The 13,197-nt window shown below is 37.7% G+C and overlaps 2 protein-coding genes across 2 annotated transcripts in view; one reads left to right on the top strand and one right to left on the bottom strand.

The window, feature by feature from the left end:
* mah (mahogany) overlaps positions 1-13,197 on the top strand; it is a 353,681-nt gene that overhangs the window by 231,925 nt on the left and 108,559 nt on the right. The gene's annotated exons all lie outside the window — the stretch shown is intronic.
* LOC136976961 (LYR motif-containing protein 1-like) lies at positions 2,157-4,983 on the bottom strand. Its single transcript, XM_067272365.1, has 3 exons — positions 4,712-4,983; positions 4,583-4,643; positions 2,157-2,449 (listed from the first exon to the last, which is right to left on the bottom strand). The coding sequence occupies exons 1-3, from the start codon at positions 4,895-4,897 to the stop codon at positions 2,301-2,303; spliced, it is 396 nt and encodes a 131-aa protein (XP_067128466.1). The 5' UTR covers positions 4,898-4,983; the 3' UTR covers positions 2,157-2,300.

Here is a 13,197-nt window from a genome sequence, read left to right as displayed (position 1 = left end):
CAAGCCCGTTTCCTGACTAATGGTCTGTAATGTGGTTGTACGGTTTGCACGACCGACCTCACAATATGTCTGTCCTCTCAGACGTTAGTCATGGGAGGGCATTGAGATCCTGCATGCCGTTCAGTATGACCCTCAGCAACCCATCGGTTCCATATTCGCATGACAGTGGTTGGATTTCAACCAGTGTGAGTAGCAATATCACGGAACAATAATTCACACTCTCGATAGGCAACGATCCTGCCTCTATCGAATTCTGACACTTGCTGGTAAGCATTTCTTCTTCTTATTCGAGGCATAACATGATATTCTGATGAAACCCCAATATTACAAAGCGATTTCCAAATGAGAAATCCACTGCTCAACTTTTCTTTTATGCAGTGCTTCAGATGTCGTTTATCCCTCCTGCATCATCTAAATGAGCTGAAACACTAATCATTTGCATATCCCAACCTTTTCTTCCTTTCATATGATTTTGACGTTTGTATGATCATTCCTTCCTGGTGTTGCAATTTTAATGGCCAGCAGTGTAGAACTGTCTTTTGTGTGTATCTGTCTGCAATTTTGTTTTCAGTCCATGGTGTGTCACTACTGTGACTGCTCCAGCATAAACTAATGTATGAATGTCTGAGAGTGCAGAAATTGAATGAATGTAGTGTGGTAGTGAGTGAGTGTTTACATAATTTAGTGTTTTTCCTACTTCCTTTGATGTGTTGATTTTTGGTATTCGTGGTCATTGTGTGGGATCTGTACCTGTATATTTAGTGAGTGTTTCCTGAAATATAAGTGAGAGCGTAACTAAATCTACGTCTACGTTATCAGTGGTGGATGAGGAAGTGTCTGTAGTATCAATAGTGGTAGTTGCTGTGTGTATGCAGTAATCAGTGCTTGTTGCTGGATTATTCTGACATGTTACGTGATCTTCATCAATGTTAGATGTTATGTTGATGTATTTGATCAGCAACCTGTTGTTTGTGGGATAAGGTTGTTGTGTATAATTGTTCTTTTTTGATCAACAACCCTTTGTTCGGTGACAGTGAGGTGAGGATATTGTTGTGTGTAGTAGTTGTCTGTATGCTGTCATGTTTGTTTCGAGTTTTGTGATGGTGTAGTAAGTACTGATGATAAACTCGTTCATTTCTATTGTCCATTTCATCCGTTGGCATGGTTTTCCAGCCTTTGTGGACTGTGGATGCATTGCCACAGAAACACCAAGGCTAGATTTGTTCCTCACATTTGTTGAGGGCATTGCAGTAGCCATTGGGCTAACACTGCTTTCGCCATCGATAACCAAGGGAGACTGTGGCATATTTTTTGAACGTGATCCTCTGCCTAACCCACGAACGCGGACCTTGTTAAACCAGGCAACGTCCGAGCCGGTATCATACTTATATCTGGTTACTACCATGATAAATATCTCCACAGAATGTGGATGTGGTCACTCTTAGCTTCATTTCTCCCCATAGACCTTACTGGCACGGGTGTCCCTACCAGGAGCTTGTGCTCCATCCTGCATTGCCCTATGGATCAGTAAAATTACTGGGCTCTCCCACCATGACCAGGTGGTGACCACGGGAGAGTTATTATTATTATTATTTCTTGATATTACCTTGATAATATATTTTTTTGATGTTCTGAAAGATTATATTGATGTTATTCAGCTTTTATTAAATAATTAAAGTTCAAAGTTGTGCAATTTAACATCACATTGTTTATTAACATAGCACACTAAATGCCAAAATTTAAATGTATAAACTCTATATTTAAATGAAAGAAAATTCATAAACATTCTCAAGCCTTTAACATTACATATTTTAATAAATTAAAATAAATTATAAATATAAACAGATACGAGTTTATACATTTTTCTTAAATGTGATTATTATAAAATGTAGTTAATAATAGATTTCTCATTAATAGTTTCTTGTCGTATTTAAATAAATTAAAATCTCAACATTAAATGCCATATTTTAATAAAAGAATTTATCAAAATGAAATATAAAATATTCTCAAAAACTAAGAAATGTAAAAATTCTTTATAATTATAAAATATTTAAGCCTTAATAGCACAATAAAGAATTTGTCTGTCTGTTTGATATTTATAATAATTATTGAGTTGATTGTATAAAATAATAATGAAATAAACAAATTGCAAGATGTTTTAACAATAATGTAACTAAATTTTTATTTCTGTTATAAATTATACATCTCTAAAATTAAAATATGAATTAATTTATGTACTTAAGCATACTTGAGAATTTTTATTCACAAAAGACGAAATCAAACTTGTCGATTTTCAAATGTTAACTTTCCGGATCGATGCTTTTTATATAGACAGGTTTCGAACGAGTTCTTATTTTTTCTTGATATTTCCATTTCTTTCCTTGATGACTAGCCACTGCTGTCGGAGGCAAGTTTACTGGACGTGGATATGGATTTTTGTAGTGCAGAGCTATTAATTAATAAAATTAGAAAAGTTAATACATAAAATATTATTATTATTAAAAAAATTGTATATTGAAATGAATTTGATAGTTTAAGAATTTCTGTTATTTATTTAAGAAAACAATAATTCAAAAATATTCCTGATCTACTCTACTTATTTTCTTGTCACAAATCAAGTTCTGTAGAGATATTCTCTGTATGCAATGGCAAATATAAGGGAATGTCATTGACACAAAAAAAATTAAAACTTATTTATTTGAACTTCAAAACATTTATGACGACAAATATAGTTTATCGAACCATTTGCAATAAGATTGCACGCACACGTTAACAAAAGGTAGTGAAAAATTTTAAATATTTCAATACGTAACGAGTTAGTCCCCCTTTCAAATAGATCCGGATTCGCAACTGCGACCGTACGACACATTGGAGATATTCGTGTCGTGGTAAGTACACATTAGACATATCGGAGACATAAACGAAGATAAGTTGCTCCTAGATCCACGTTCGGACTTTTTCGCCGGCATAAGGAGTCTAGCAGGACATAAACGATGCAAGCAAGGGCACAGGTAAAGTCACTTATCCAAGCAAGCTAAGACAAAGGAATCTAAAATTAGATCCTCATTGGAATCTGATTCCAACGGAATCTAATCGATCACAATAAAGAAAGAAATGGGGTTCTTCATTCATTACCAATTACCATTAAAACCATAGGATCAATTTTTGGGAGCGTCTCGTCACGTCATAAAGGACAAAAGGAAAACGAAGATAAGTTGCTCCTAGATCCACGTTCGGACTTTTTCGCCGGCATAAGGAGTCTAGCAGGACATAAACGATGCAAGCAAGGGCACAGGTAAAGTCACTTATCCAAGCAAGCTAAGACAAAGGAATCTAAAATTAGATCCTCATTGGAATCTGATTCCAACGGAATCTAATCGATCACAATAAAGAAAGAAATGGGGTTCTTCATTCATTACCAATTACCATTAAAACCATAGGATCAATTTTTGGGAGCGTCTCGTCACGTCATAAAGGACAAAAGGAAAACGAAGATAAGTTGCTCCTAGATCCACGTTCGGACTTTTTCGCCGGCATAAGGAGTCTAGCAGGACATAAACGATGCAAGCAAGGGCACAGGTAAAGTCACTTATCCAAGCAAGCTAAGACAAAGGAATCTAAAATTAGATCCTCATTGGAATCTGATTCCAACGGAATCTAATCGATCACAATAAAGAAAGAAATGGGGTTCTTCATTCATTACCAATTACCATTAAAACCATAGGATCAATTTTTGGGAGCGTCTCGTCACGTCATAAAGGACAAAAGGAAAACGAAGATAAGTTGCTCCTAGATCCACGTTCGGACTTTTTCGCCGGCATAAGGAGTCTAGCAGGACATAAACGATGCAAGCAAGGGCACAGGTAAAGTCACTTATCCAAGCAAGCTAAGACAAAGGAATCTAAAATTAGATCCTCATTGGAATCTGATTCCAACGGAATCTAATCGATCACAATAAAGAAAGAAATGGGGTTCTTCATTCATTACCAATTACCATTAAAACCATAGGATCAATTTTTGGGAGCGTCTCGTCACGTCATAAAGGACAAAAGGAAAACGAAGATAAGTTGCTCCTAGATCCACGTTCGGACTTTTTCGCCGGCATAAGGAGTCTAGCAGGACATAAACGATGCAAGCAAGGGCACAGGTAAAGTCACTTATCCAAGCAAGCTAAGACAAAGGAATCTAAAATTAGATCCTCATTGGAATCTGATTCCAACGGAATCTAATCGATCACAATAAAGAAAGAAATGGGGTTCTTCATTCATTACCAATTACCATTAAAACCATAGGATCAATTTTTGGGAGCGTCTCGTCACGTCGTAAAGGACAAAAGGAAAACGAAGATAAGTTGCTCCTAGATCCACGTTCGGACTTTTTCGCCGGCATAAGGAGTCTAGCAGGACATAAACGATGCAAGCAAGGGCACAGGTAAAGTCACTTATCCAAGCAAGCTAAGACAAAGGAATCTAAAATTAGATCCTCATTGGAATCTGATTCCAACGGAATCTAATCGATCACAATAAAGAAAGAAATGGGGTTCTTCATTCATCATTCAACTCCAATGGGCAAATTGGCGTACCCATGTCTAATCTGGCTTGAGCCTCCATCAAATGTTGCTTTATGACAGATTCATCGGACACCTAAAAAATTAAAAAAAACGTTTTTAACGGATATTTAATGAATTTAAAAAATTTAAACGGTTAATTACGTATTTATTTCTTCGAAATAATTCTTTAGCTTCCGATATAATATATTTTCTCTGAGCTTCCGTCTGACTGACGTCACCGGATGGCCACCGCCATGTTTTACCAGCACGTAAGATTTGTTTATATGTTTTTAAGACTTCTTGTCTTAAAGACGACATTAGAAATTTCTTACCGACGAACACGTTCATTTAATTAATTTGTAACCATTCCTCCAAACAATGCAACTTTTAATATTTATAAACGTTCATCTCCATCATTACACCCAAACCGACGAAAGATCGGGGCGCTCGTTTCTATGCGCACAATGTTCTTACTTTTTTTTATTTCGCGCATGACGTTTCGAGGAACTGCGTTAAAATAATTCATTTTTTTTTTCGGATATAATTTGTAACATGTAACAATTTATTTTACTATAGCTTTTTTCCAATTAGAATTTTAGTAGAACAGATGGACAAGGAGAACTTCGTCCCCGACTCGCCAACTCACGTTTTTTTTCTTTGCTTTTTTCACCCCGTGGGCACTAAGAGGGCCTCTTTTAACCAACCCCATTATGGGTTCTGCAGGTTCACAATGGGGCATCCGGGTGGTGAGGGACGGGGGCCGACTTATCAGGTCGGATCGCCCCCGAAAAATTCTTGGGGATTTTTTGACCCTTCCGGATATGATTCCGGTTCTCCAGAGCGGTAGGCTGCCACCTTAACTGCTCGGTCATCCGGCCGTCGATGCGTACTCACGTACGGTACATACAAGAAAGACATCGGCCGTACACCAACGTTTTTCTTGTATGTTTAGCCGGAAGAAAAGAGGGGAAGAAGGAGGGAGAGGAGATAGACAGTAGAGAAAGATGGGATCCCTCTGAACGGCGTACGTGTGGCTACAGTACCCTCTGTTTGATGTTGGCGTGCAGTTTTTATGCTGCAAGTCGTAGTCCCCAAAGGATCTAAAAGAAAACCTGAGCATAGCGAACACCTATAATTGAGTACTGCCACGAATAGCTGAGTGTCTGTTAGTAGGAAGACTTATATCTACTTAATACTAATAAAACTGAATGCGATTGTTAATCTTAATACTACTTAACAGCTAGAGACAGACAGCGCGAAAAGGAAACGAACACACTGACAAAGTAAACGAGACGAACGGACCGACAGAGAGAAACGGGCAAGACCCCAATTTATTTATTTATTTATTTTATTTTATTTACTCACGTTCATCAGGGTACGTTCTACGTGGCAGCGTCCAGAGACCGCGGGCGTCATCGCGCTTCCAAGCGGAGCGGACAAACCCATTCCAGCAAATGTGCGCGTCCAGAGTAAAGCCTGATGCACACATGCGGCGCGGCAAGGAAAAGCGGCAGAATGACGTCACTTTTTCTCGTCCCAGAAGTCGATTTTGTGCCGCTTTTCTCGTGCCGCAAAAGTTGGTTGAATTCTATCTTTCGCGGCGACCGCCGCCAAGACGCGTTTATATCAGCCAATAACAGTTCGTCTGGTAGTCGTGAGAAAATACAACCACGTCGTGGTTTAATGGGTGGAAGCAGTGGCGTAGCGTGGGTGTCAGCCGCCCGGGGCGGAGGAAAATTTCGCCGCCCCCTTATTTAGGTATTTTTACAAGATATTATTATTTATTGTGAAATTTTGCCGCCCCCTATAAGTGCCGCCCGGGGCGGGCCGCCCCTGCCGCCCCCACTACGCTACGCCACTGGGTGGAAGTTCGAGCGGTTAACCGAGATAATAAACATCGGAATAAAGAGAAAAGGATAATAAATTTAACGCAAATTCTACACAAATAATCATATATAATTTAATTCAACCGAATCTTACTCGAAATAGTATTCTTTATCCAGAGATTTTAATCGAGGAATAAGCCTATTTTGTACACCAGTTCACAAGAAAATATCTTTAATCCAAAACCTTCTTTCGAATCTTCGACAAAATCTTCTAGCTAAATAAAGCAAGCCGTACAAAACAGAATTTGTAAACACGTGGATAGCGGCAGTATCGGTATCGTTCGCCATCTTGAATACTGAATGCCTGCGCGATGCCTGAAATGTAAGCGGATTGCCGCTTGTATGGTCGTGCTGCGGCGCGGTAAAGATGCGTTTGCGACACCGCTTGTCCTTGCCGTGCCGCATGTGTGCATCCTCCTTAACCGCGTTTAGCGTGCAGCGACCATCAGATAATTATCGCTTCTACACGCGCGTGCCGAAGCAGCAACCGAGCGAGTTTGGTCGCCGCTTCCACCACTCGCGCTCCCAAAGAAGAAAATGGCTGATTTTGTAGATGAATGAAATCAGAATGGCAAATAAATTGTGTTGTATGTACTTTAATTAACAATCTTTAACGTAATTTAATAATTTCTGATTTTGTAAATGTAACGTTTTATAAAAATAAAACTTTTTTTAACTTATTCTATGAAGATGCTTTACGTTTGTCGTGTACGGTAAGACCCCGTTTAACGCGGGGGATGCGTTCTTAGACGACAAAGCGCTAAACAAAACAGCGTTAAAAGAGGTCATTTTAACATAGAGTAAATAGGAAAAGAGGAAATCTGTAAAGAAATTTTTGGGGTTCTTCGTTTTCAGAATCTCTATTTTCCAGTTCTACACGAATTCCTTGTTCTGCCAATTTTTGAAAGTCGTCGTTGGTAAGGCTCTCACCAGAAACCTGCCGTAAATCCTAAATATCCTGCTCGTCTACATCTGGTCCCGCTGTATCGGTTAGGTTGTTTGGTCGACCTAACGATACAGCGATAAGCTGTTCTCGTTGAGAATTCTTGGATACTTTCGGCCATAACTTCTTCCACACTTCGTTCCTGCATTTATCAGTTACTTCTTACGAAACGAAGTCGACATTGCCTGTGACATCCATGATATATTTTTTCCAAAATGGCACCAAACAAACATATTTAAAGAAAGTACACCTTTTTGCCACCCTTTTCCGATTGGTTCGTGTTCGTACATAATCGTATTATATACGAATCAATGAAATGCCGCGATAATTTAAATCGGCGTAAATTTTGAGCTTTTTTTAGGCTTCTGAGCAGACCGCGTTATAACGAATCAGCGTTAAGCGAGGCAGCGTTAAGCGGGGTCTTAGTGTATCTAGTTAGTGATAACATTTATCATTCAAATTTACCGTTTCAATGCTCGTCATATTTTCCATAGTAGCATTCGACCAAGTCGTCTCGCCGCCATCTTGTAAACAACACGCGTCCACTCTGGACGAAAGTCGCTGGCGCGAACAAAGATTCTTTCCTCCCGCGGTCGCTGGACGCTTGTTACGTAGAACGTAGCCTTAGGGGGATGTAAATTAAAGCGACTCGAAAAGAGTCAATTCTTACATTCGTTGTAAAATTTTCTTTAATTTACAGAATAAAGGGTCGACGCGGTGAGAGAATTGTTAAACGTGGCACGGTTAATATACTTAAAATATTCCTGTATTTAACGAAATAAACCACAAAAATAATAGAACTCAATTGGAACTTTTTTCATAGACTTACGATGGAAATTAGAAACTCAATATACTGTCGTTATTAATTGTATTTTTGAAAAAATGTTTATGCCAGGTATATGTTACGGTATATACCAGACATGGGCAAATGCGGCTCTTTTTGAGTTACACGCGGCTCTTGCCGAAAGTGTTATTTTCTGTTTTTTATTATTACTTTTACAATTTTATTTTTATAATTTTGTGAAAATATGTTTATTAAAAAAAGTCAATATTTGTTTTATATTATATTTATATTATATAATAAAATCGCGCGTCTTACCATACTATCCGCCACGACAGTACAGAACTGCGGCTCCCATGCATTTTGCGTAACCTACATTTCGGCTCCCCTGAACTGTTGTCGCTTGCCCACCCCTGGTATATAGAGAGGTTTCGTGTCGACATCACGAGTGACGTCATGAGCATGCGCAATTGTCCAGCGCCATCTTTGTGACTGTTTGTGACTCGTTTACGTTTTGTGTGTGTTCGCGTGCGCTTTAACTGGAGTTCGTGTGTTGTTTTTTTTCGTCGCGAATATCACTATGGTGATTTGTTGTGTAATTGGGTGTAATGCTAGTTCACTCAAGAACAAAGGAACATAATTTTTTTAAAATTCCCGGCATTATTTGTCATCGAAGATCCCAAACCGAGGAGCTTTCACGACGAAGGCAAACTGCATGGCTCTCGAGAATTAACCGGAAAAATTTCGTTACGAATAAAGTGAATATCAATACAAGAGTTTGTCGGAAACATTTCATTTCAATATTTACGTTAATAAACACTAAGTTATATTTTAAAACCTAAAAGAGTTTACTGATTTGCTTATATTAATTTAGTTAGGTATAGTGCATTTATAAACGAATAACTAATGTAATTTCAGGCTTTAGCTAGTGCAAACTTATAAACGTTACACGTTAAAACGAAAAGCAAGTAGACTTATTATATGCTAGTTTCAACTAGAAAATAAAGGTACTGAACAATTTGAATTAAAAAATTTCCACGGCTGTTTTTAATTAGACTTTTACTTTCAGACAAAAATTCTTACTTAAGAAATACGTAAAAACACGAGTTTAAACAAACAAAAGAAAACATATCTTTCCAAGCAATATTACTTCGCTGTTATTAATTACTTTTACTTTTATATCAGGAGAAACCCAGCCACTTGTTAAATAGTTATGGGTCTCTAAAGATTTATAAGCTTTCATTTGTGATAGGGTGTAGAAATTTGTTGTCAAAACTAAATGGTTTATAATGTCACCAAAATCTACTTTCGGCCACAACTCTCGATCTACGACGAAGTCTGATAAATTGGCTTCGTATGGATCGCCTTGACATAACAAAATTTTCTCTCCGTATAGAGCTGCATCTCGTCCTATTAGACTGCTAGAATAGCCCACAAGAAAATAATCTTTTTTAACTTAATCCATGATAATAAAACTGCAGTATTTTTGTACGTTTAAACTAAAAGACGTCGAACAACAGACCGGGTGCAAGCTAAGCGAGCGAAAACTACCACAAAAATGGCGAATGGGCGGAGCAAACGCGTGTTTTATCACGTGACATGCGACCTTGAAACCTCTCTATACTGTGGTGAATTTCTGCACAGGCGCACGAGGCACGCGCCTGGAGCTTCATAAATTAAGGGAGGGCCTCAAAATTCAGCTCAAAATAAATTTAAAAAATTAGTTTATTTAATTATTATTTTTTTCCGTAATAAAAATAATGAATAATTTAGCAGTATTCCTTAAATTAAATTGACAAATGAATAACGCCAGCTATGACATGTTTTGCCGGTGGTAATCAGTAGTAAATTTTAAAATAATTTATTTTTATATCCACGGATTACTAATTTTTTTTGTTTTTAACACTTTTATCTATTTACGTAAAGTTAATAATTCTTGTACCAATAATTTTCAATTTTCGTAGTTAATACAATCTGAACATTCGTAGCCTTTTAAATACAGCCAGACAGTTGTAATTTTATATTGGTTAATTTTCAATGTTATTTCCTCATGTCACATTTTCGGCCAGACTAAAATACGTGAGCGTAGAATGCACAAGGGAGAGTATTGAGTGTTGAAGTCGACAATTTGACGTCATCGACGACGTTCGGACTCGAGTACGAAGTGCTTAGTTCCCATAATTCCATTCTCAGCAAGATGGATTTCATTCGAATGTCTCACCAATTACCCACAATTCATTGGAAAGTAGCAGTCAACATATATGTTGAGTCAGCGTTGACAACAGCGCCACTTTAACGTTGAAAAAGGAACGACTTAACGAACGTTGAGATCGGCGCTGAGTCAGCTTTGAAAATTGGAATGTCCCGACACTGTAGGGTATAGAGGTAGTGAAAATATTTAGATGGGCCCTCAAAATAGAATTGCGCCTGGGGCCACTGGTATATAGGTTAAGGCAGAGGGCGGCAACCTTTCGGCGGTGTTGTGCCGAACCTAAGTTATAGTGTTAATCCGGGTGCCGATATGGATTCTACCAATTTTGTTATATATAGTATCAAAATTGGTCCGGTTATAATGTACTGTACATCAAAAATTAATAATTAAAATTTAGTTTTTACTAATTTCTATTCAATCAGAGTGCCACTGAAAATCGTCCCGCGTGCCATAGGTTGCCGACCCCTGGGTTAAGGTATATATATATATATATATATATATATATGGTTAATTTCTCGAAAAAATGGGAAAACAAAGATCTGAATTGAAAAAAACTTGAGCAAAAGCATCGCCGTATTTCGAATGTCGGGTAGCGTATTCTAGTTTGTTTACGTTTTTTGTTGCAAAATTTTCCCGTTGACTTTGATCCCAGATATTTCTCGTTCTAGGTCGAACTTGAAAAATTCTGCCACTGCCACGACACGCCATTTAATTAGTTCTATCAATATGCAGAATTTCATTCAAATCGGTCAAGTCATTACTTAGCAAAATGTGTTTCGGCGAAGGAAGCTGCGCTTCAGTAAGTATTGATACATATTATTTTTCCATATATAGTCCAACCACACTTTTATTTGTGTGTATTTTATATGAGTAAAATACCTTTATCTAATATAAAACCATTTTTCCAAGCGAGGCCGAGTACCTTAGCAAGTACAGTATACAGTCAAACCTGTTTTTGTGCGATTTTTTTATTTGTGCGGTATAGTTGGCGACTAGTCTCATGCGTTTTGTCATGTCTCACGTTGACTTATTATAACTAAATAAACTTATTATAGTAATATTATTCCACGAATATGCGAAAAATAAAATAATTTATTTTTTAAGTCAACCAAACACCACCTGGACAAAAATATGTAAAACAGACGATAGACAAGACGATGCAGTCAAGTGCCGACATCTGTTGTCAATAAATTCTACGTGCGTTTTAATTACGTTAATTAAACCTTCAAAGTGCTTTCACATTCCTGGACCGTTAAGATAAGATTCATTTCAAAGCGTAAATCGAAGGTAAATGTACTGTATTGATTTTTTTATTTAGATATAAAATTTTAGGATTTTTATTTTGTTTAGACATAATCCCCGAAAATGAATAAGGGCAAAAACAAAGCGAAGAGGAAGGTAATTTCCTTAGAAACTAATACTACGATTTTAAAACGAGTTATTTTCTATGCGAGACTTTTTTATGCGGTCCCTATCTACCGCATAAAAACAGGTTTGACCGTATTCTACAACCATGATTTTCGGGTACTGGATTTGGAGGCATTCGTCCCAAAGAGGAATTTGCCCTGCCAGGAGGACTCCAGCAGCTTCCGAAACCGTGCACACGTGACCTCCGGAGGGTCAATGGTAGAAAACGATAACTCGTAGAGGCGAAGATGAGGAACAACTCTAAGTGTGCTCGGTTGCATATGCCTTTGTCGATAGATGCGTGTCATCGGCAGGCCCTCCCGGCGGAGATGGAATAAAACCCGGGAAACGTACGGACGCCGGTACAGGCGCCAGTGATAATATTCCAAACAGGGAGCCGTGAGAAAAATCGAGTGTAGGGGGCTAAACGGACCTCTGGAGATTTGGACGATGGCGCGGGACATCGCTCTTTCGGACCGATTTTCTATCGAGCCAATCTTATATATAGGGGGCGTTACCTAGTAAAGCGCCAATAGTAATCTAGCAAACGATCCGATTTCCCCCGCGCCCTCCAGCGTGTAAAAAAAGAAACATTTTTAAATATGTTATTAATTTCGAATAAATGAGAAATTTTATCAAATCAGAAATATATTTTAACGTCTAATTAATTTTATTTAAATTTTTATTTTACCTTCGGCATATATTATTATTATTTTCCTAATTTGAACTTTAAATAAAATACTCATTCACGTCGGATTCGATTTGAACTTTTAATGAGAAGCGCAAAGGGTTATCTGACCGACCTCAATTTTTGCATTTAGTAAGCGGCCCCACCCTCAACGAGATCAACTAACATTGATAATGACATTCCTACGTAAATTATTCGTGAAAAGTTATAAGAATCTGGAACGGATTCCAATTGGAATTGGTCATAGAATGGTGTCTTTCCGCACGGTCGTGTTAAGGATCCAGTAGTATTGGAACTGAATGATGCGTTAGTTTAAAATATATCGAAAAATTAATTCGTACGAGGTGTTAAAAATGAGGTCTTTCGACTAATTTAAGCCTATTTACAATTTATGTAACAAGGCAATGCCCGTTCCATTTTGTGACCATAACGCTATAAAAAGGAATTTTGCAGTACGAATAGGTGTTACGATACAATCAGATGGGCCGATTGTATCGAAATCTTTAATTGAATACAGATTTAGCTCAGAACTATTTTCAGAATTCGTGTTTATTCTCGGTAAACAATGCTCATCCCGCGAATTTCAAGGATCCCACGTCTCGTAAGCATCCTAAAACGCTCACTGAAAGGTTGATTTTTCTTAAAACTGCTTCAATACTCGAATTTTTGCATAATGGAATGATTTATTCTATTTATTAGAAAAATTTAATAATTTTGCATTTTCTCTCGAA

The sequence above is a fragment of the Centruroides vittatus genome, unplaced genomic scaffold (assembly GCF_030686945.1).
Source record: "Centruroides vittatus isolate TY-2023 unplaced genomic scaffold, ASM3068694v2 contig_436, whole genome shotgun sequence".
Taxonomy (NCBI): Eukaryota; Metazoa; Arthropoda; class Arachnida; order Scorpiones; family Buthidae; genus Centruroides; species Centruroides vittatus.
The sequence above is the reverse complement of the archived record's forward strand: the minus strand, read 5'-3'. Positions and strand labels throughout refer to the sequence as shown.

Coding starts and splice junctions, on each gene's coding strand:
- LOC136976961 (XM_067272365.1), bottom strand. CDS start 4,897: ATGAACGTGTTCGTCGGTAAGAAATTTCTAATGTCGTCTTTAAGACAA. Junction 4,644..4,711: donor TATTTCGAAGAAATAAATAC/GTAATTAACCGT, acceptor TTAATTTTTTAG/GTGTCCGATGAATCTGTCAT. Junction 2,450..4,582: donor TCAAGCCAGATTAGACATGG/GTACGCCAATTT, acceptor ATTAATTAATAG/CTCTGCACTACAAAAATCCA.